The sequence below is a fragment of the Marmota marmota genome, unplaced genomic scaffold (assembly GCF_001458135.2).
Source record: "Marmota marmota marmota unplaced genomic scaffold, marMar, whole genome shotgun sequence".
Lineage (NCBI taxonomy): Eukaryota > Metazoa > Chordata > Mammalia > Rodentia > Sciuridae > Marmota > Marmota marmota.
Window position 1 is genome coordinate 45,162,658 of NW_026000005.1, and position 24,794 is coordinate 45,187,451.

The 24,794-nt window shown below is 42.3% G+C and overlaps 1 protein-coding gene across 1 annotated transcript in view; it reads right to left on the reverse strand.

Annotated features, from left to right (window-relative positions):
* Dner (delta/notch like EGF repeat containing) overlaps nucleotides 1–23,152 on the reverse strand; it is a 294,692-nt gene extending 271,540 nt beyond the window's left edge. Inside the window, 2 exon segments of the mRNA XM_015481018.2 lie at nucleotides 22,713–22,822; nucleotides 22,825–23,152. Of these exon segments, the coding sequence (XP_015336504.2) occupies nucleotides 22,713–22,822; nucleotides 22,825–22,987 (273 nt within the window). The 5' untranslated portion in view covers nucleotides 22,988–23,152.
* Between the last annotated feature and the right edge of the window lie 1,642 nt (nucleotides 23,153–24,794).

Sequence of the window (24,794 nt, forward strand, 5' to 3'; positions counted from 1 at the left end):
TAGCCTGAAAGTATACGGAAGGAAAGAAGTGAGATGAGAGCATCCACATCGGCATGCTAGAAAGCACTGGAGATGTAACTTGGCAGGATATCAAGGCAGAAAAAAAAAAAATATGTTGGACCCATTGAACTCAGATTGGTTGGAGAGGAAATACCACCACCTACCAGTGTGAAAATCCCTTGGCACGGCCTGCATTTTAAAAGCACATACACACATATGCATATTCCTTTTCTTGGGGGGTGCTGGGGAAGCGGGGAAGGGCATACATCAATGGCCCTCTCTGGTTCCATGAAGGAGCTTCAGAACTCCTAGAATTGCAGTAATCAGAGACCTCAAGACAAGCTCAGAGAGACCAGAATCCAGATTTCCAGCATGCAGGTGGTTTCATTAAGTCCCATCTAGAACTTTCTCTGGCATACAACTCTAGTACCCAAAGCTGGTACCACTTAAATTTGTCCTTCCATTTAGGTGCAAGATTCCTAAATGCAACAACCTTTGGTGAACATAATTTGAGTAATAACTTGAAGGCTGCAATTATTTTCCTTCAGTTATTCATTGTAGTCTTGGAATGTTGATGAGTAAATCTTCCAAAGGGTCATCCCCAAGTGTGAAGTTTCTTCTCCACTCTCACATATAAACCAAGTAGTCAACCACGCAGCCAACTAACTCCAGTAATTTCCCCAAAGAAACATATGCAAGGCAAGAATGTGTCTCTTTTATTAGGCATTTGTCCAGTTCTATAGAAAATAATGCGAAGGGGAAATTACCAGGAAAACCCCAACTGATGTGATCCAAGCAACACAAGAAATACCTTCCTTTCTTTGTAGCAACAAAATCTGAAATGTGGGATCACTAAAGCAATGCATTCATCCTTACGTCTTGAGGGAGCTCATCATAAGTTGTGGGTAGCCTAGCTAAATGCTTCATTTGTACTATAAAATTGGCCTTTATGGCATGTCTTAATTCACTAATTAGAGGCCAGAACTGCTCTCATCAATGGGAATAGTGAACCCCAAATCACAGATTTAGGACTCAGTTTGAAGACAACTGACCTTCCACTATGATTCTCATTTCAATTCAACACAGGGTAATAGGCATCAACAAAATTCATCTACATGAATCTCTTCCAGTGACCCTTCACAGCTCCATAAATTTAAAAAAAACTAATTTCCAAGTTACTGAGAGGACTGTATTTTGGCACCCAGAAAAATACATCCTTAGATGTCTTGTGGAAGATATATCAGATAGTTCTGCAAACATTTCAGTCCACTTCTGCTAAGGACTAAGTATATATGTCCCCACCCCAAAATTCATGTTGAAATGCCACCCTCCAATATGATGGTATTAGGAGGTGAGATTATCTTCATGGATAATTAGGTCATGAGAGTGGGGCCCCAATGAATGGATAATGCCCTTATAAAAGAAACCCAGAGAACTCTCTTGCTTCCTCTCCACTTTGTGAAGAGACAAGAAGTTGGGAGAAGAGGACCCCAACCTATAGTCTCCAGACCTGATGAGAAATAATTTTCGGTTGTTTATAAGCCACTCAGTCCATGGCACTTTGCTATGCAGCATCCTGAACTAAGACAATCTCCTAGAGGAATTAGAACAAAAAAAATGTATAGGAAAAGGTTTTTTTTGTTTTGTTTTGTTTTGTTTTAATATGGGAAAGTCTTCCCTGCAAAGATAGAAAGATCCTGGTGAGAAAAAGGAGAAGACAAATGCCTTCCATGTACCTTAATGCATTCTATACTCTGGATCTTAATTGTCCCACAAGGACCACTTACTAAAGGCGTGATCTTCTGCCTGTGGTGCTCTTGGGAGGTGGTGGAACCTTTAGCAGATGAGCCTAATGGAAGGAATTTGGGTCACGGGGGACATGACCTTGAAGGGGATATTGGGACCCTGACTGCCTACTCTCTCTTTCCTTGCTGACTACCATGAGGGGAGAAGTTTTACTCTAGCATGTGCTCCCTGCCTTGATTTTTGCTTCTCCTTAGGCCTAAAAATAATAGAGGCCATGATCCAAAGTCTGAAATCTCTGAAACCATGAGCCAAAATAAACCTCTCCACCTTCACGTTGAATTTCTCAGATATTTTGCGGCATCAATGGAAATCTAACACAGTGCTTATCAGCCACATGCCTTACCTGCTGGCCGTCCCAGCAACCAGAAAGGAAAAACCCAAGTACATGCTACATACTTAAATGTAAGAGTAAGGGCTGAGGATGTAGCTCAGTGGTACAGTGAGCTAGAATGCACAAAGCCCTGGGTTTGCTCTCTAGTACTGCAAAATAATGATAATGATAGAGAACATTAAAAATTGGGGAAAAAAGACATACTATGAGAATACTAAGTGAAATAAAATTGATGTCTGTGTTAACATCAGACGAAGTAAACTTTAAGGTAACAAAACTAGAGCAAAAAAGGAATACTTCATGATAAAAGATTTAACTGACTACTAAGAAAACAAAACAATTGTAAACTTGTTTATACAGAACATAAAAATATTTTACAAAAGACTATATAAATGAACCATCAAAATATTGAAATCAAACATAATATGTTCTCGAACCATGAATTAGACTAGAAATCAATTATAGTAGAAAAATCTTGTAAATTAATTAATCTTTTATGATCTATGAAAGAAAGAGAATTACAAAGTAAATTAGAAAAACTTCAAATGAATAATAATGAAAATACTATATGCCAAAACTTGTATGATACAGCTGTAGCCAAGATTGGAGGAAAAGGTATTATTGCCTTTAACACACATATTGAGAATGAAGAAAATCTTAAAAAAAAAAAAAATAGTAAGTTAAGCATTCTGACCAAGAAATATTTCAAAATACATCAAACTAAACCCCATGGAAGTTGAAAAATGAAAACAATGAAGGTAGGTCCAGAAATTAATGGAGCCATCACTACTGATCCTACAGAACCTTTAAAAACAACAGGAGGAAACCATGAATAATTCATGTCAATAAATTTGGACCTTTAAATGATATGAACAAATTTCAAAAAAAATACATCAATTTGATATTTATGTAGGCATAGCTTTGATTCCAGGAATAAGAGCTGATTATCTTTCTTTATACTTTCTTCTTCCATTAATGATCTAGGTATTTTATTGCCAGATTTTTTTTTCATTTTTAACCATATTTTTAAAAATATGTATCAAAGATATGTGTGTATATAAAATAAAATTAACCATTTTAGCAATTTTATGTATATGGTTCTGTGGCATGAAGTATGAAACACAGTGTACAACCATTCAATCATGCATCTCCAGAACTCTTTCATCTACCCAGCTGAAACTCTGTACTCACTAAATACCAAATCCCTATTCCTCATCCCAGCCCCTGGTACCCACCATTCTTCCTTGTCTTTATGGATTTGACCACTCTAGAAACTCCATAGAATGGATCATATCATATAACATTTGTCTTGTTGTGGCTGGTTTATTTCATTCTCCATAATGTCTTCAAAATTCACCCATGTTATAGCATGTATCAGAGTTTCCAAAATTCTTTTCAAAGGTGAATAATATTGCATTGTATATATATTCCACATTTTGTTATCCATTCATCTACTGATGCACACTTGTGTAATGTCTACCTTTGGCAATGGCAAATAATACTTCTATGAACCTAGGTATATAAATATCTGTTTGAGTCCTTTGCTTTCACTCCTTTGGGGTAAATGTCCAGAAGTGGGATTGTTGATGATATGGCAATTCTATGTTTAATTTTTTGAGGAATTGCCATGCTTTTTTCCATAGCAGCTGCACCATTTTTTCATTTCCACCAACAAGGCACAAGGGTTCCGGTTTCTCCACATTCTCACCAACACATTGTGAGTATGATGTGTGTGTGTGTGTGTGTGTTTGATAATAACCATCCTAATGGGTATGAAGTGGTATCTCACTGTTGTAGACAGCTCTTCCATTGCTGTGATCAAAAGACCTGACAAGACAATTTTAGAAGAGAAAATGTTTATTTGGTTCTCACAGTTTCAGAGGTATCAGTTCATGGAAAGCTGACTCCACTACTCTGGGCCTGAAGTGAGGCAGGAGGAGGAAAGAAAAGCTGTGCTCATCAGGTACACAATATAAACCCCAAAGGCATGCCCCCAGTAACCTGCATCCTCCAGCCCCACCCTACCTGCCTACAGTTACCATCCAGCTAATCCATTCAAATGTATTAATGTACTGATTAGGTTAAGACTCTCATGATCTAACCACTTTCACCTCAAAATTTTCTTGCATTGTCTCACACATGAGCTTTTGGGGAACACCTCCTATCTACACCATTAATACTCACTGTAATTTTGATTTGTATTTTCCTTTTACTAGTGCTGTGAAGCATATTTTCATGTGCTTATTGTCCATTTGCACATCTTCTTTAGAGAAATGTCTGTTCAAGTCCTTTGCCCATTTTTTAAATTTGGTTGTGTAGTTTTTGTTGTTGAGTTTTAGGAGTTCCTTATATACTCTGAATATCAGTTCCTGATTTTCAGATAGATGATTTGCAAATATATCTCCCACTTTATGAGTTGCCTTTCACTTTGTTGAAAAGTGGGTTTTCATGCATGAAAGTTTTAAATTTTGAGATCTGAACTATCTATATTTTCTTCTGCTGCCTTGGCTCTTGGTGTTATATCCAAGAAATCATTGCCAAATCCCACGACATGAAGTTTTCCCCAATGTTTTTTTTCCTAGGAATGCAACAGTTTTGGCTTTTATGTTTATGTCTTTGATTCATTTTGAGTTCATTTTTCTATAGGGCATAAATTAAGGGTCCCATTCATACTTTTGCACATGGATGATTGGTTTTCCCAACACCATTTGTTGAATCAATTTACCTTTGAACTAATTTCCAGTAACAATTTGTTCTGGGCTCGTAACATGGGAAACATTAAAGATCAATGGTGCCGTGGGAGTTATGGGGGCAGATACATGAAGAACTAAAGCATGCCTGATCATTTCTGGAGAAAGTCCCCCGACATAACACCAGATGACTGGGTATCTATGATCCTACACAGCTCCCAGTACACACACACATACACACACATTATTTATATATTTTTATATATACATGTATGCATGTATATGAATGTATGTTGTTTTTATTATTATTGAAAAACAAATAGGCTGCAAATCTAAGATAGCTAAGAGACTACAGCTACGGCCAATACAAAGCAGAGAAATTACAGCACGGGGGGAAGCACAGACTGTTTGGGTTCAGAGTCCAGCTCTCCCACTTCCTGTGTGGCTTTAGAAAAATTGCATAACCTCTTTCATCATTTTCATCCTCTATAAAATTAAAGTGGGATGTGCAGATGATGACAATACTAACACTATTCCCCTTACTGTGTAATTAAAAAGATAAAACAGATTAGTGTGTGTATGTGTGTGTGTGTGTGTATATATATATATGTATATATATATATATAAAGTGCTTAAAACAGTGCCTTGAACAAAATAAACATAAGCAATTATTGTAATTTATCACCATAAAATGATTATGCACATCTGGCAGATTGGTTTCTCTCATTTTGAACTGAATATTCAATTCTTGACTATTTATATAACACAAAACTATCAAACCACAGGTCAAAAACCCTCATTTTCTCTTAATAAACTTTTTATTTTAGAAGTTTTCTAAAGTTACAGAACAGTTGCAAAGACAGTACAGAGTTTCCATACACCCCACCCCACAGCTACAGCCAATGCAAAGCAGAGAAATTACAGCACGGGGGGGGGGGGGGCACTTTATTTGGATCCTTCTTTTTTTCTAATGTCATTTTCCTGTTACAGTTTCCATGCAAGATCGCACATTACCTTAGCCGTCATGCCTTCCGAGTCTCCTTTCAGCTGTGACTATTTCTTTCTCTGACTTTCAGGAGTACTGGTCAGATATTCTGTAGAATGTCACTCCATTAGGAGATAGAGTGTCCTTCCCATCCCATGATATCCAGAGTGCATACTGTCAACATGACTTCTCACCTTTGATCATCCGGCTGAGGTCCCTCCATTTTCCACATGTATTCTTTAGAAGGAATTCACCATGCACCACCTACACTGAAGGAGTGGGGAGTCAGGTGCCCCTGCTGGAGTGAAGAGCATTTCCATAGCCTACATGGAATTCTTCTGCTCAGAACAATGGTGCCTTCTCCCATGGAAGGATGTATATGGAAACACATTTCCAGACAGCTGTCATGAACTTCTCTCCTGTAAAACACATACCTGCTTCCTGTCCTCATAACTGGCCAAACCAGAACCAGGGTCTTCCCATTCCAAATCCCACACTTCCTACTACATCAGCCACTGCATGGACCCAGGCACGGGAAAGTGAAGTCCCTGGAAAAATCCCTTCAATGTCAGAATCCAACTGATGAGAAAACTTCAGCTCTGTCTCCTGAGATCCTTTCTTTTTTTAAGTGTCAGTGTCATTACATCAGGACACCTATGAGGTAAACAATCCTGGATAGTTCTGGAACGCCAGATATTAAAATACACACACATTTTCTAAAACTGGCCCAGCCAGTGTGTGAGTGTGTGTGTATACAAGTGTTTGCATGTGTTTGTATATGTGTGCATGTGCACATAGTAGATGGGGGAAACAAAGAAATAGATATTAACCTTCTCCTAAAACATATATTACAATAGGTTGAAACTACCTTATTCTTATTTGTACTCCAATATAAGATATTGTCACTTAAAATAAGATTGTAGAGATTAACATGGGCAGTGATTTACACATGGCCACAGAAAAAAACGTGCCTCTCTGAGAGGTTCTACCAGGCCAACACCTTCACAGAAACAGAGAAGGTGTTTAGCTTTTATCAAAGACATTCAAATATGAAGAAAGCCCACAGTGAAAATGGTAATAAGTCTTACTGGGCATCTGTTGATCTTATTCTCGATAGCTATTTCCTCTTCCTCTGAGAGCAGAATCCCAATTTCTTTAGGAAAAGACCTCTTTCCATTCCTGGATCCCATGGCTTAACCGGAGCTACTCACCAAGTTCAGTGGTGAACATAAGACCTAGGCCAGGCCAACCAGCAGAATCCAACCCCAAAATCACAATGATTGGTTTAGAAATGTACCTGAGTCCCAAGTCAGCCCCACAAAGCTAATCTCAAGACTTTCTAGAACGACTAAATATAGGGGCGTGTTCCCTGGGGTTACTGACAATAAGGATAATGTGAACCTGGAACTTACAGGGATCACTACTTGGAATCTGAAAATTAAGCAATACAGAGGAAAGTGGAATTGACAAATGAGGAAGCTCGTTACCTTCGTGATAGGAGCCGAGTCCCCAGACACTGCTACATCAACACTTTTCAGTCATGTGAGCTTACATACTTACTATCTTGCTTATGTTATTTGAATTGGGCTTTCTGTTGCTTACAACCCAAAGAATTCTGATTAGTACATACAATATAGAAGAACTTTGTTCTAACCTGGTCTGCTAATCTTCATGGTCTTCACTTTTTCTCATCCATCAGATGACAAAATGAGATGTGGCCTCATCACTGAAGTCCTTACAGGCATGTCTGATGCATTCATATTCAAGACACTATAGGTCCACTTAATAAAACTCAGACATATCATTGTACTCTGCTCATACTCACACATATACACAGGCACCCTCTTCATCTTAGCACTCCTATTGGCATTTAGCTGTGATTAACCAAATTATGGAACTTTTTGGCACAAGTGATTATACAAGTTAATTACCATTTTTTAAAAAAACTCAGCTTGTCTTTACAGGTTTTCTGTTAAACTAAAATTTTTTAAAGATCACACTTTCAACATAGTTATTTCTGAAAGTATTGGATAAAAGCATGAAATCATGCAGAAAAAAAATGCTTGTGATCTAAATGAAAATGATTTTTAGTCCATATTAAAACTTCTTGCCCATCTAAAATATATTATTTGCCAAAAAAATGAAATGATGTGATGCATACAGTTAGTAGTCCATCATTTTAATCCATTCCACAATCTTCAACTGAATCTAGTGGATTTGAGAACTGTGCCCAACACCTGTGTAAAGAACTTTACTTGTGTTACAGGGATGAGAAGAGCAGAAATCTGTGATCATATGAAGAAAGCTCTGCATTTGTAGACAAGAAACTCAATCTTAACCTACTGTAGGACTCCAGGAAAGTCACCAAGAACCTCTTTCTGGTCTTCTCATGGATCCAGTGGAGAAAGTGCCTCCTCCAAAGAAATAAGAGGATTAAAGTACAATATACATCAAGAATGTAGCCTGCAGCCATTCATATAGAGAATTGAGCATTTGACATGAATCTCAATATCCATAAGAACATGGATATTTTATTATAGATCCCCATATCCACCCCTCCAGGACTGTCTTCAAAGTTAGCAATGTCTGGGCTTAAACACTTTGGTGGAGAGAGCCCTGGATAGGAGTTGGCAAATTCTAATCCCAACTCTAACATTCATCTCTCTGGCCTTCAGTTTCTTCTACAAAATGAGTGGACTAAACAAGACAAATTCTCAGATCCCTCCCAGCTCTAAAACATATCTATGAAACTTTAGCCGTTGTAATCAGTACTCAAAAAATGGCCTCTTGTCGGGTAAGATTCCAATAGAATTAATCTTGCATTGAAAAACAAAGAGCTCTGCCTCCTTCTCCCTCCCATCATTCCATAAAGCCAAATACAGACTTTGAGTAGGACAGAGAGACGGAGATGGAGGTGCAGGGTTGGGCAGGAAGCGGAAGTACATGCCAATTCTTGATCTGAGCCTGCAATTGTTTTGTGACCCTCTTTGGGCCTCAAACTGCCCAGTTTCCAGAACTGCCAAATCCCTGGATGATCATTCCTTCAGTTGTTTTTTGGGAGACTAGGGGGCGGGACAGACCTGTTCATGAGGGGCCAAACTGAGCCTCAAAGACACCCAATTCAAGCTCCTTTCTAAACCTCGTTGTTAAACTCACTGCCTAAATCCCAATCCCTGAGGACATTAACAAGGGTCAGGAGTAGGAACCAAGTAGCCTGGCAGCAGTTGCTAAGCAACAAGGGATCTCCAGTCCTTCAGCCCTGCTCTGGCAGGTCAGGAAATGCAGGGGTCCCACCCCCAGCTCACTCAGATTGCTCATTTATACCGACCATTTATAAGTGTTCTCCATGAACCCACCTGGGCCAGTTCCTTAGCAAGCCAGTCGGCTGGGATGGGCTCAATTTCTCCATGGAATGCACTGAATGTGCCTAAGGGGTGGCAGGGTCTAGGAAAGGGGAGGTGTTCAGGGTCTCGGAAGGTTACCCAACCAGCTACCAAAGACTTTGCTGGGGTCTTGTAAAAACACTCAGGATCTCGGTGGCCTTGCTTATCTTCTTCTAATTTTCTGTCCTGTTTCCTCTTCAGGAAGTGAAACCATTGGACCAATGACGTCTAGGACCACTTTGTGGTGGCTCAAGTGCCTACCAAGCCCCTGTGGGCCCAGGAGACCACAGGAACTAGAATGAGGGCAGTCTCAGGGCCTGGGTGAGTCAGAGAACAGAGCTCCCTGATAGGTAGACCCTCTGGGAGGGAGCCATGGGAAGCAGGACCCATGAATAAAGACACAATGGAGGTGGACTAGCAGAGTGTCACTGGGAGCTGAACTGAAGACCAGCTCTCAAATGATGCTTCTGGAACACTATATGCCCAGACAAGGACAGCAGCCAGAGGACATCAGTCTGACGTGCAAACAGAGGGTACAAGTAGCCATCCACAGGGGATTCTGGGGTTCAGGTTGCATAAGAAGATAACACAGATGGAACACCATCTGGTGGGTGCTCAAAAAGTCAAACACAGAATTGCCATGTGGCCCAGCCACCGCACTGCAAAGCATATGCCCCCAAAGAATTGAAGGCAAAGACTCAAACAACTACTTGGACCAGAATTTTACAGCAGCTATTCACAATAGCCAGAGGGTGGAAACAACTCAAATGTCCATCAACAGATGAATGGATAAATAAAATGGGGTCTATGTATATGATGGAATATTACTCAGCGATTAAAAAAAAAGCACTTACACATTACAAGTAAGAAAAGCCTGCCAAGAAGCAAGATCCAAAAGTTCTGTATTACATGATTCCATTTTTGTGAAATATCCAGAATAAGTGAGCCCTCAGAGACAGAATGCAGATTGGAGGTTGCTAGAGAATGGGGGTGGAGGAGGGAGGGTTTTTATAACCCTCCTTTCTGGGTTATATAAAGTTTTGGAACTAGATTGTAAACATACTAAATGCCACAGAATTGTTCACTCTAAAACAGTTACTCTAAGCTGGGCACAGTGGCACATACAGGTAATCTCAGCTGTTGGGGAGGTTGAGGCAGGAAGATCATATTAAGTTTCAGGCCAGCCTGGGCAATTCAGTGAGACCCTGACTCAAAATAAGATAAAAACTGCTGGGGAGGTAACTCAGTAGTGAGACACTTCCCCCCTCCTCCCTCCCTCCCTCCCCCCTTTCTTCTATTGATCTCTTTTTAGTTTTCATGAGATCAAGTTTCATCCATTTTCCTGCAAATGACATAATTTCATTTTTATTACTGAATAAAATTCCATCGTGTATACACACCACACTGTCTCTATCCACTCATCCGTCGGTGGGCACAGAGGCTGGTTCCATAGTTTGACTATTGTGAACTGCACTGAGAAGCAGCCTTTCATCTGGAGACCCTCAAAGGAAGCAGGTCTATGGCTGAGCCCCTCTTCCTGGGAGAGAAGACCCGACCCAGCAAGGAAGGGAGCCTTCTGGGATCCACAGGGAATGGCAGGGAGGAATAAAGAGGAGGTCAGCCCAGCTTTCCCTGCGGTGCCCTGTCCCCTGCTGCTCCTATCTCCTTGGCAACACTCACATGTCAATGTTGTCCAAGAAAGGACATTTACAAATAAATGGAAGAAAGAAGGCAGCTACTAGAAGACTTAGGTTAGGAGCAAGGCTCTGGACTTACCCTAGTTCCCACCGGCTCTGCTTACCTAGAAAACCTTCTCTATGTCTCCAACATTGGCCACTGAGAGAGATCAAGTTGTGGTTTTTAAAAAGGTGTCAACATCAGGTTTTAGCATCATACTGTTAAGGCTGAACACAAAATTAACAAGATTTTTCCTTAGGAAACCAAAAGGTTGACTTCCCTTTCTATCAGTTTAGCTCCGAAGTCCCCACCCTGCCCTATCCAGCCCTCCCTTTCCAAAAGGAAAAAACAATAACAGTGAATTTACTTCTCTCCAGCTGAGAGTTTATTTTGTGCTTCATAGAAATGCTAATATTAGTTCTTTTTTTTTCTGTCTCTCCTATTAGTTGTCTCATTATGAGGCTTTTCTACAGAAATGAAAGAATTCCCTTTTGCAAAAGCAAAAAAAGAAAAAACCCAGTGGTCAATTTTAAAAAGTGCAGATGATGATAGAGGAGCGCAGAAATCCCTGGTCAGGAGAATAAGGTTGTTCTCAAGGGGAAAGAGCTAAAAATACAATACAGAGATTAAAGCATAAAGGAAATTAGCATTTTGCTGAATATTAGGACAAATCTTTTTCCGCCTGAGCCTGGAAGAGGAACTCTTTTTGAAATCAGACCATGACAAGGACTTTTAAGAAATTCTTTATTATCCAATAATACCATTAAAATTAACTTAGTGGTTTTAATAAAATACTAAGGAAGCCACACCAATTATTAAAGAAGAAATATGCTGAGTCATTATTTTTATAAAAAAGCATTGAAGAATCCTAATCGTTACAGAATCATTTCAGTTTTCCAGTCTCAATAAAAAGTTGAGACATTTGAAAAGGTTTAAATATGATTTATGCCAACCCCTGCTTAAAATAGGCATAAGTTGTGGCCATATCTAATACTATGTTCTAAAAAGGTCAGAGGTCGGCTCTACCAATATAAATCCTGGCCAAAATGGAATTCTTCAAAAGTAAACTCTTGGCTCAAATCCGAGTTCTCAACATATTTGTATAGTAATGATAATGGCATCAAACATAAGAACTCTAATTAAAAGTTATCAACCACCCCCATTGATGAGTCTGGTTAATTAAGAACCAAAAATCTTAAGCTTCTAAAGACTAAAACAACAAGTGTAAGCAAGATCAAAGGAAAACTACAGACAGGGGCACAGTGTTCACAACACAAAGAACCAAGGAGTGATTTCCTTCATTAACAAAGAGCTGTTACAAATCAATAGGGGGAAAAAAAACCTCAACCCAAAGGAAATAAGGCAAAAATAACAGTAGACAATTCATAAAGAATGTTTTCCCACCTTTATAATTTCAAAAATGCAAAGAGAAGGCAGGAGATATAGCTCAGTGACAAAGCACTTGCCTAGCATGTGTGAGGTCCTGGGTTTGATCCCAGCACTGAAAACAATAAGTAAAATAAAAACAAAAACACAAAGAGAACCAGTAAGATGTCATGTTTTACATATCAATTAACACACATATACACAAAATAAAACTTTGAATGCCAGTGTGGATAAAAATGTGAGTAAATAGGCATTCTTATATGCTGTTAGTAAACATGTAAAATTATTCAAGCTTTTTGGATGACACTTTAACAACACTAATTAGAAGGTATGTGGAGGGGTGGCTATGTGTTGTGGGGTGGTTGGGGCAACAGTATTATAACAAAAAGATTGGAAAGAATGTGCATTATTGAGGACATAAAGGAATACATAACTATGCAGACAGCAGAGGGCTGGGGTGTGGATCCGTGGTAGAGCATGTGCTCAGCATGCAGAAGGCCCTGGGTTGGATCCTCAGCAGCCCTGGGGAATACTATCCATTGGAATACCATTCATCCAAAGAATGAGCTTGCTTTCCATTTTAAGACACAGTAACATATTCAAAACAGATTCAGGAAAAAGTTGCCGTACATAGTGGATATTAAACACGTGTATATGTAAGTATTTACATAGTTTACATGTACATAGTTTACATGTACATAGTGGATATTAAACACGTGTATATGTAAGTATTTACATAGTTTACATATGTGTTTATGTGTACAGAGAAGAAAATGTAAAGCTACACTAAAATGTGAACAGTGAGTGGTGCAGAGGCAGAGGGTAAGATAATTAGCAAAGAGGCAGAGTGGGCAAGACAAGTTGACCCATAGGCCTTTTTTTACCACGTTTGCACAGATTTTTAATGCCTTGGCAGTTTGACAGTTACCCCAGAGGGGCCAATGAAGACATAAAGCTATGAGCCGATTCCATACACAAGTTAAATTCAGGTTAATAAAATTTGCCTTAGGTGATAAGAATTTGACTAACCCTTCAGAAAAAAGCTGGGAATCAGAACAGGGACTCGTCAGACCTTTGGGATGAGGTTGCCAGATTTGGCAAATCCACATGTAGGATTCCACATTAAACTTGAATCTTAGATAAACGAAGTATAATATTTGGCACATATTTTATATGCATTGTTTATCTGAAATTCAGTCTGAACTGAGCATCCTGTACTTTATCCTGCACCCCTACCCTGTGACACTTCCTGGTCCCTGATGGACTCCTAACCTGTGCCTCAATCCAGGCCCAGAGGTCACCAGATATTCAGCTGCTGCTCCTTCCAATCCAGTGGTAGATTTATGGGTGGATGACTCCTTAAAGAACCCCAGGAAATGAGTGGACCATTCCCCTCTAGGATATGCACACACACGGTGGGCATCTCAGTACATCCACCTACTCCTGAACTCAACTGTGGAGCCCAGGTTCAGAATCCTAGTCCCACCTAAGTGCAAAATTTTATCCTGTTTTTTGGGAATTCTTGTCATCTCAATATCTCCCCGGTTCCCCCTTCTATGCTCTCCTAAAGAGCAGGTTCCAAAGGATCTAGATGAGACAAAACGATTTGGTAGATTGACAGGGATCGTGCCTCCTGACTCCATGCTTCCCAGAAGCTACAATAGTCTCAAAACAGTATGGAATCGACAAAGAGACAGATCTATGAACTCAACAGAAGAGAATGAAGAGTTGGGAAGCCGACCGACACAAGTATGGTCAAATGATTTTTGGACAAAGCTGTCATCACAGTTTGGATCTGGAATCTTCCACCAAGGTTTGTGTGTTGACTTGGTCTCCAGTGTGGCACCACTCAGAGGTGGGGCTCTGGGATGGAACTGGTTCATGAAAGGTCTGACCTTATCAATGAATCAGTCCACTGATGGCATTATGGGGACGTACCAGGAACTTGAGGAGGGAGGGTCGAGACGGAGGAAGTAGGTCACCAGGATGGTGACCTGGAGGGCTATGATCTTGTCCAGTCTTTTCCCCCCAGCCTCTCTCCCTCCCCACTGCCCCCACTTCCGTGAACAGCCTTGCCTCGCCATACCCACTGTGGTGTTCCGCCTCACAACCAGCCCACAGCCATGGAGCCAAGCAAGATGGACAGAAACCATCAAAATAAACCTTTCCTCTCCAGGTTGACCTTCTTGGCTATCTTGTCACAGTGGTGGCAAGCTGACTAACAGAGGTGCCAAAATGATTTAATGGAGATAGATGATCTTTTCAACAGATGTTTCTGGAACAATCAGATATCATCTGTTTAAAAAGAATGAACAAAACTGCAGTAATAAGAACTACAAAACTACATTCAAACAAAACATCCAAATACTAAAAAGGGGACGTAGGACCAAATGTAAAACCTAAAACATTTAAAAACATAGGATGAAAACATGAGGACATCTCTGAGGTCTTGAGTTAGGCAAAGATTTCTTAGTTCACAAAAAAATCACAATCCATAAAAGAAAAAAAATTACTTACACTTTATCCACTTTAAAAACCTGCCCTTTGAAAGGTTCTATTAAGAAAATTAAATGCCACAGACTGGGAGAAAATATTTGTAAATCACATATCAAATAAAGGCTATGTGTGCAAAATATGGGGGAAAACTCTTGCAGCTCACACCCACAGACACTTCATCAAAGACAACGGATGGCAAATAGCATATGCAGAGATGGGCATCATGAACCAACACGGAAATGCAAATTAAGCCCACAATAGGATACCACTACACACTTACTAGAAAAGCTAGAATCTAAATCACCAACATTATACCAAGAACTGACAGGGACACACACAACTGGAACTCTTTTATTGTTGATAGCAACGAATCATGTAGCTGTTCTGGAAAAGAGTTTGGCAGCTACTCAGAGTTTAACATGCATTCACCACGTGACCTAGCAACCCCAGTAAATCCTAAGTATTCACTCAAGGGAATGCTTGTGATCTCCCATGGAAGAAGGACTAGATAGTCTTCCTCTCTGGTGATTACTTCTACCACAGAAACTCCAGAAAGGAGTTTCAGTCTGCCTCTGGAACCCCAAAGCAATTACAAATCCTCCTTTAAGTGAACTATAAGAACCAGGTAAGTACCAGCACTGAAATTCTAAAGGATGTACCAGGCCGGGAGCTGTGAGCAAAACATAGCAGAGTTTTCTTTCCAAGTGACTTTTCGTTATGTGCACTGGTTTCCTTTCTCAGATCTCCACTCTTTTCAAAAGCCCTATACTTTTATTTCTCCAAGGGGGAAAAAAAATCAACATTTTACTGACTCAAAGCATCCCTCCAAAAACTAAAACTGCTTCATCTGGAACCACTAACTCCTCTTTTCTTCTCTGCTCCCCTCTAGTACTTACTTGAGGTTCAAGGCCACAGCAAATATAGTGATAGTAATAAACTATACCCAAGGCCACAATGCCCAGGCTCAGATGTCATGGCACTGGATGACCCGTGGTAAATTTCCTTAGCCATAAAGTGAAGAATCATAAGCACTTTTATAAAAATGGCACTTTTTAAAAAATTTGTGTTTATAGAAGGCCAATTTGTGCCAGAGACAGCTTCTTCCCCTGTCCCCTGCCCAGTTCTGGGTATCACCCTTCTATATCCTACCAACCATCCTATTAATAAATGAGGACATAGGTTTCAGGAAAGCTAATGAGCTGGTAGGAACTCAGCAGGGATTCATTCTCACATGCACCTGAAACCTTTCAGGTTAGCATTTTTTTTTCCCCTTGCTGCCTGCACCTCCCCAGAAATAGACTGTTACTGGACATCCAAGTATTGACCAAGGGCAGATATAAAAAGAAAAGTTAAGGACTATCCTGGAACATTCTAGAAATTTAAGCATTTTGAAGACAGGGACTCTGCTTATCCTTCTGTTTGTCAGCCCACTGGTCAGCCTACAGAGTCTGAGCTACAGATATCCATCAAGAAGGAATAGAAAGGGAACAAGCCTTTAGCTAAGTCAAATAAATCAAAATGAAAAAATAAAATATTTCCACAAACATGTGCAGAAACATTTAGGAGAAGGTCAAAAGCCACATAATAAACATCTTTGGCCTTGCAGCCATACCGTGCATGGCCCGGACAACACAAATGAAAAAGGTGACTGTGCATGACACAGACTTAGCCACAGACACTGATGTTTGAATTTCATAGGATTATCACCAAAAAAAATTATCCTTATTTTTTTCAACTGCTTAAAAATATTAATGTCATTCTTAGCCCGGGGGCGGAGGGGGAGGAGAGGGGATATGGATTGTGTTTTTCCAACCCCTGATTTAGTTCATCAGAAAAGTATTTTTATGAAAAAGTTTTATTAGAAATGTAAAAGCCAAGGCTACTTCAAAAAAGCCTTTGGAAAAATATTTTGCACTTCCCAGAACAGACTCAGAAAGTATTACACAGGTTAACTGTCTTCGAGAAATTTCCTCCTCCTAAACACAGCCCCCGCACACATGCCCTGGATCTGTCCCATGGGACCCAGTGCCCCCCGATCCCCTAACTGTACCCCACTGAGGCCAGTATTTACTCAGCAATATTTATGGAGCACCTCCCGAATCCAAGGGAGACCTGGATCGACCCTTTCACTTACCAGCTTTACCTGCTCTTAGTTCCTAAATACACCCTTTAGTTTTTAACTTGCTTCACCTGCTTTTAGTTGACTTTAAAAATCACCAATTTGAGAGGCGTGTGAGCCATGACCTCTGGTGTGTGGGCCATGATAGTGACCGCTGATGAAGTTTGATTCTATGCAAGCAAACCGCCAATCACTTCCTAACCACCATCCATCTTTCCTCAGGCCTCATCCCATCAATAGCTCCATACCCTTTCCTCAGGGAGACGAATTTGAGATTTGCCGTCCTGGCTCTATACACAGTCACCTCATGAATAAACTCTTTGTCTTTTGCAAAACTCATTGGCAGGCCACACAGTGGGCCAAAGAGGCCTAGCCTGGTAACACTACTACACGTAGCTCCTGCACTGGGAGCCTGTCTGCCCTCACTCCAGCTGGGAGAGCAGGCCCCTGCTCTTAAAGACAACAGTTCCAAGATGCACATCCTGATTATTGATTGGAGATTAGTGAGTTCAAATAAAAACAATTAGTGATTCCATAACAACCTAAGATTGCCAGCACATGCTCCTTTTGCTCTGTGTTAGGTTCTTTGTACCCAGGTGACAGGAGGAGCTACCTTTCCTTGGTGGTGTCTCCTTGGGGGCTTGGTACTAACAAGACATTTTTCTAAGCCACACCCACCTTCAAGGTTGGCATCAGGATCCCGTCTGCACAGATGAGAACCCCAAGCCTCAGAGGGAGAAGCTGCTCCTCAGAGGGCACCGGGGCCAGATTCCAAGCCAGGTCTCACTCCCACACTGTGCTCCTTTCACTCAGAATCCACTTGCAGATGCAAAATCTACACTTGAGAAGGCTGTCCAGGAATTCCTGGACCTGGGACCTGGATGCCCTCTGGGTCAGAACGAACAAGAGTGGATGTGACTATCTTATTTTCTTTGCCTCGTGCTGCATGCTGGCAGGCTGGGTATGACAGACGATGAGAGCCTAGCAGTCTTCTCAGCCCTGATGATACAGTAGAATCACCTGGAGCGGACTTACAAATGACCAATGCCCAGGCCCCACCCCAGACCAATTAAATCAGAATCTGGGGGATGGGGCAAAGAAGGACCCAGAATGGTTGTTAAAGCTCCCAGGTGACCCCAATAAGCAGCCAGGGCTGAGGGCAGGTGAAGCAGGGGAGGAGGTAAATACATAGACATTCTGTCTAGGAAAGTAGGCCATGTCTCTGGGTTTTGATTGTGGGGACAGGATTCTGCAGTTGCTGCTCTAGGTTAGGTGGCTCTGACCACAGCCGCTTTCTGAGTTAGTAAGGACGTAAAGACCCTAAAAATACAACCCGGCATTCAGCTTTCTGACTCAAATGCCCTTCAACTTCAGACTAGGTTTTCTTCCTCTGATGCTTGTGAAATGAGGACATAAACAAAACCATCTTGGATGGCACCATGTCACATGAGATGCTTAAGTGAAGAAGCTAGGACCAGAATGCATCCTTGTCAGGTGGCCCATGTGAGAAAGGCGACGTTTCCTAAAAACGCACCAAGAGCACCATGCATGAAATAAGAAAATTGTAAGTTAATAACACCAAAAAAGTCAACTGCTTCCTTCTTAAAATTGTTACAGGAATTTTGACACATTTTTCTTTCGTTTCAAAGGAAAATGTCAAGTCACCGAGAATTTCCTGAGAAATCGTTTATTTCAGAGTAAAAGAACTATGTGTTTATAAAAATTCTAATGCAATTAATCTGTCATTTTAAAAACTTATGTCATAGCATAGCTCATCCTCGTAGAGAGAAAAGATCAAGTCTGTTCATTGAAGGAAAACAACCACAGACAGTGAATAAATTGGAAGAATCATAGTTTACACAGGGAAAAGATTATCCTCTCTTGATATACCTTGTACTTGCGTAACATTTTGCTTTTTCAAAATGTTTTAAAATTCATCCTCACCACACTTCCTTATACTTATAGAAAAAACTTTATAGAGTTCTTATTTTCAAGTTGCATCATTTCTATAAAGAAAATAAGTATTATTAGTCCATTTTAGATATATGAATATTGAGATTCAGGGATGGACAATGACTTTCTCAAGGTTATAAATATTTAATAGAATGGCCAGAGAAAGAAGCAATGTCCTTGGGCTGGGGATATAGCTCAGTGGTACAGCGCTAGCCCAGAACGCATGAGGCCCCATATTCCATCACCAGTACCACAAAACAAAACAACAACAACCCACACAAAAAAAAGGGCAGCAATGTCCTTTGACATTGCTGCTGGTATTCAACATCTTGCACATATCACAGTGTGAGGTTTGTGTTTGCGTGTGTGCGCGCGCGCACACGCGCACGCGTAAAGTCCAGTAGAAAACACCAATGCCATACAAAGAACTAGATTCTAGATTTCTATGTTGTTCTTTGTTAGCAAATCTCAATTTTAAAAATGTGTTCACCATTTCATGTTAGCATGTTTGATCAGAAGAGAGGATTATAGAATCAGCTTAATGAGTAACATTAATTTTCATGAAAAGCAGCTGCCCTAGACCTCTTTTTCTTTCCAAGTGCAGAAATTGACACATTTTTATTATAATTTGAAAGAATATATTCCTTAGCAAACATGTAATTAAAAAAAAAAGGTGACTGCTTGGATATTTTGCAAAGAATTAGTTCATTTAAATAAAATAAACTTAACAACAAACATTAAAATAATCCTTACCCTTGATGGATAGCCCAGTATAAAAGAGGACCTCCTGTACCACTTGCCAGAAAAACTGGTCAAACGGCCACCACCTCTGATACCTGCCTGTTTCCCCATCCAAACCAGAACACAACCTCAAATTTTAACAAGTTAAAGTTTTTTTTTTTCAAACCTACCTGAAACATTTATATTTCTTTTATTTAGCGTCACTTGCATGTTATTATGGGAAAACACCTTCAGAGAAGACCCAGAATTCTGGTGGCTTGAGAAAGCAAGAAACAGAGGCTGGCTTGGGGCCTAGGTTGGAGCTGCACCGTGTGCCTGGTTGGAACCTCCCAGGAACACCAAAGAAGGAAGGCCTCAGGCTCTTATTAGCTTGCCTAGGCACGGGGGACAGGGAGAGACAGCATGGTGAGGCTTAAAAGCTGTCAACAAACATCAAAAAGTGGAATCAGACTCTTCGGGACCAACCCTGTGAGGTAATTTGAAAATGAGGGGACAGACACCCCTGCTACAATTTCCAGATCCTGTGAGTTCCTTGTTCCTCAGATAACACAGAAGCACCTGGGACACCACATGTACCCAGCCAGCACCAAGAGGCCCCCCAGAAAAGCTCAAGACAGCCTCACCCCTTTGGGTCCCAATTAGTGGTTCCTGGTTTTCTCAAAATTTTCCACACAAAGGGAAATTTCTAGATTCGAATGCCACTATTGTCAACATGACTGCTTTTGTAATTAGAGGAGGGGTGGCACTCTCTGTTTAAAAGAGTCTCTTCACACACAGATCAAATTCCATCTTCAATTTATCCTGTGAACAACAACACGGGCTGCAATAGGGACCTTCCCTCCCCTTATCTGTAGCTGAGTATGTGGGGATTTTGTTGTTGTTTTGTTTTTTCTAATTTCTCTATTGAGGTTGCCTTTTGTAGTATTGTTATCTGTTTTGTTCTCTGTTCCTATAGAAATGAGAGTCTGGAGTCTTACTGCAAGCTCATGAAAGATTAAATTAAAATCATCAGGAATGAATTTTTTATGGGCTATAATGGCCATAAGGCCAGAAGCTCTTCTGGGTAACCAGGTCCGAACTGCTAAGTTTTCCTGTTAGAATTACAGTTACTGCACTCTCTCCAACGAGGACCTCGGAGCATCCAGTGTCCTTTCTCAGGTGGACAGCGTTCACAAAGCCAAGTCTGCTGAAGTGGGAACTACACAGGAAACTGGAATCTGTTTTGAACCAGTTGGTTCTGCAATATTTATGTATTAGTTCATGACTTTTCTGAATAAATTACCTTATATATCAAGTCGCTACTTAAGACAAATCAAAATATTTGTGCTTCTCTGTTAGTCATCTTTTGGAAGCACTAACACACTCTTCCCCTTTCTTGAAGATTTCTTACATCTAATTTTAGAGTCACCAAAAAAAAAAAAAAAAAAAATCTCCGAGTTGTGTTAAATTCCCAATGCCCAGTCTTCTTCAGGTTGATCTGAACTAATGTGCACACTCACCTTCTTTCTCCTGCCTATTCCCACTATATTCTGGGTGCAGGTCAGCTCTTTATTTCAAAGGAGGAATTCAGACCTTGTTGTAAATGCAACAATCATTTAATAGAAGCTGCCGGACAACTCACTTCTTCAGGAAAAGTCATATAAATCATCAATCAGCAGGGAGAATTAGTATGATTCATTCTCTGATTTTTCATTTGCATTTCTCATTTTGGCAAAAGCAAGACTTTGTTCTAATGGTTAGGATGGTTCCACCAGGCACTTCTCCTAAAGAGCTGACATACCCCAAACGTACTCCTGGTGTTCATATCACAAAATTCACCACCACCATCATCATCCTTGAAGGAATTAAAGCGTCTTGAAACCAGTTAACAAAGAAGAAGAAAAAAATACTGAGAATACAAACTGGAGCTCATAATTCGCTATCAAATAAACAAAAGATTCTAGACAAATAGCAAAAATTCAGTCAAGGTCAAGCTTTTCAATCCCATTTACCTCCGCTAAATAAATAAATAAAGTCTATGTTATAAACAGAGAGACCTTTTTCCCCTTTTAGAAAAGCCCATTTGAGCACCGTCAAAGTAACTCTTCTTTGTATCATATTTGCATGAAACAAACTCCTCCACCCTAAATATAAGGAAGAAAGCAAGCGATCCCAAATACTCTCCACGTTCACGTGGTTTGATTTAATCATTTCGGATTCATCCTTACCCTGGAAAGAAACTTGAGGATTTTCTACCTACACACTTGGCCCTACCAATTCGCCCTCTGAAAATGTGAATGCGAATGGGTGTCGCCGAGCTTCAATATACTTGGAAAAGCCTCATTTATTATTTTGTGCCAAATTCTCTTGGAAATCTCTAATTCAAGGACGGTGGCTAGCCCGCTCGCCTTCCTTCTACCGCCACACTCTTCTGGGAGTCGTCCCTGTGCCCTGCTCACACCCTGGCTGCCAGCCCCCAGAGTACACCTCGAGGAGCGTCCAGCCAGAAGGGCGACGCCGCCAGCCCCACGCTTAAGGGCGCCGCGAATGCCTCGCACAGTTCCAGTGCCATCTCCCACGCCTAGAAAGGGCTGGTTGCAGGCCGAGTGGAGGCAGCTGCCCTCCGGCCTATGGCTGCTTGTCAGAGCTCTTCTAAGTGGAGGGAGGAGAGGAAAGTAGTGGACCACCTGGCACCCGGCCCACCGCCACCTGCCTCCCACATCATGCACCCTCGACACACATAGGGTCCAATGGGACAGGAAGCAGGGGCTAGCTGAACACCCAACACCTCACTAGGGATGCTTGGAGCCGGCTCCTCTGGGCTGCCACCCTGGGCACGGAGACCGCGCTCTAGCAGAAATTGGCTCGGTCGGGGCCAGGAGGGGCGCGCCACTCTGTGGCCAGCGGTCGTGACAAGAGTACTGGGTCTGGGGTGGTTTCTGGGCCCTGGGCTGGCATTGCCCGCGAATTAGTGTGGGCAGGGGAGCCGCACCTAGCCGCACCTAAAGGATCGGTCCAGAGGTAGGTTCCTTTCGCTCCCTAAAGTGGCAAAAGCCAGTCTCGGGCGTGCTGGAGCCCCGCGTCAGGCAGCAGCAGCAAGGGCGGGCAGGGAGAGGACGCGGGTCTTCAGCCTGCCCTTCTCCCCGCGCGTGCCGCGTCCACTCACCTGGCAGTCGCTGCCGGAGACCCCAGCGGGACAAGTGCAACTGTAGCCGCGCTCCCCCGCGGAGACGGCATGCTCCTGGCCGGGCGCTGGATGTGGGGTGCACACGCCCCGTTCCGGCACGGCTGTGCTGCACACGGTCCGGGTGCAGTCAGGGGCGCGGCGGGCACCGGGCTGGCGAGGCAGCCACCGCGGGGCCCAGCACTGAGCAGCAGCGGCAGCAGGGCCAGCGCGGGCAGCAGCTGCGCACCGGACGCCTGGGCGCGGCGGGGAGGCATGGCTGGCCGGGAGGGCACGGGAGCTAGAGCCGAAGCTGGGGCGCGGTGGCAGTGGCGGCGGCAGCGACCGTGGCGTCTGGTGCTGCTCGGCGGGGCCAGACGCCTCCTGCAGCTGCGGGGATCCGTGGTTCCCCAGGCAACCACGGGCGGGGCTGGAGGGGCGGGGCTAACGGGGGCGGGGCACCAGGGAGGAGGACAGAGGAGTAGGAACCCTTTCCTTGTAGGGAGTTGGGGCTGGAGTTCCAGGAAGACTGCCCTGGGTCCTCGGCCCTAAGGGGTCGGTGTCGCGAGCTTGTCCGAAAGCCCCGAGTGCGCAGCGATGGTAGCGCGAGACTGTAAGGGGAGCTAGGAGATGCTTGGGCAGGAGAGAGGATGGAGAGGTCCACGCAGGCTGGAGGGAGGGCTTGACTGCTCGCAGCAGCCACCCGCGGCCTCTTGGCGCAGAATCTGTGACACCGCAGCGGGCACCGGCCTGACCTCATTCTCCGGGGCTGCTCCACCCGCTCCCACAACACTTGACACTTTCCCCAGCACACTTTCCTGCACCACCACAGAACCCAACGCCCAGATTGCTTGGAAGTGACTTCGAGTCCTATGGTGGGCCCCGGGCCCTTGTCCTTGGTGCTGACCGAGTCCGGTCTCTTCTCGCTGGCCCTATCCTGAGTTCAGAGCCCGCGGTGTCACTTAGAAATGCTTGTCCTTAGCTTGTGAGAGCTGGAAGAGGCCTCTGGATCAAAGTTCCCAACCTTGTTGTTAAACCAAGGAGGAAGTCCAGACCCAGTAGGTTAATTGACTCCCAGCCCAGAATTTTGTCAGAACAGTTTAAAAGCGCCGGTTCGCAAAGGCCCTGTGGGCGACTAGACTTCCTGCTGACCTCTACATGCAAGGATCATTCACAGTGACCTGTCTTGGGGACCTTTCTGAATGTCCTGCTTCCACCGCCAAAGAGGCCACTCTCCTCAGCCCAAAACTCAGCCCCGCTTTGTCTCCACCACCTGAACTTTCACAACCTCTACTTTGCATAGGCTCCCCAGAACTTGTTACCTTGTTTTTAAGGTGGCCTCATGAAAAAAAAAAATGACCCCTTTCGGTTGATGGGTTTGATGGTTTTTTTAGGGTTCACATAAATAGGTTTGTAAAAACTGGGCAAATAAGAAAGTAGGGAGTCCAAATACTTGAGGAGACACAGATGAGCAGCCAGGGGCCATTAGAAGTCCTCCGGGAGGAAACAGGAGGCAAACTGTTCAGCCCTGTTCAGACACAGACACAAATGGCAGAGGTTTGTGCTTTAGGAGATTGCCTAAAATTCATGTGACATTGAAGGAAACCAGAGAGGTCTTCATGCAGCAGAGGAAATTCATACCTCCAAGTGGATCCTAACAGTATTACATTTTCCCTCACACCTGCTGTCTTTTTATCTGAGACCTCCTCTTAAGGGAAAAAAAAAAAAAATCTTAATTTTGTGCCACGCCAGCACCCTCTGCTGGCACTAGTCTCATTATTCATGTGGTTTTGCACTTTCTGTGCCCCTGGAATCTACATCCTTTCTCCTGACACTAACTCTTCTATTCCAAGTCCCAGATTTATGGATAGTGCCACTCACTTCCTTCCACCACCACACACATGAATAAAGCAAAGGATGCAGTTTTTAAAATGTTGTAAGCTAATTAAAATCACATTTTTAGTTGATTACATTTTTGCCTAAGGGACCCCTTTGTGAATTACATAATACTTTGAAATAGAAGCCAATTAACGAGAGTTTATATTCTAAATGCTGATTTCTGAATTTTCCAGATAATATTCCATT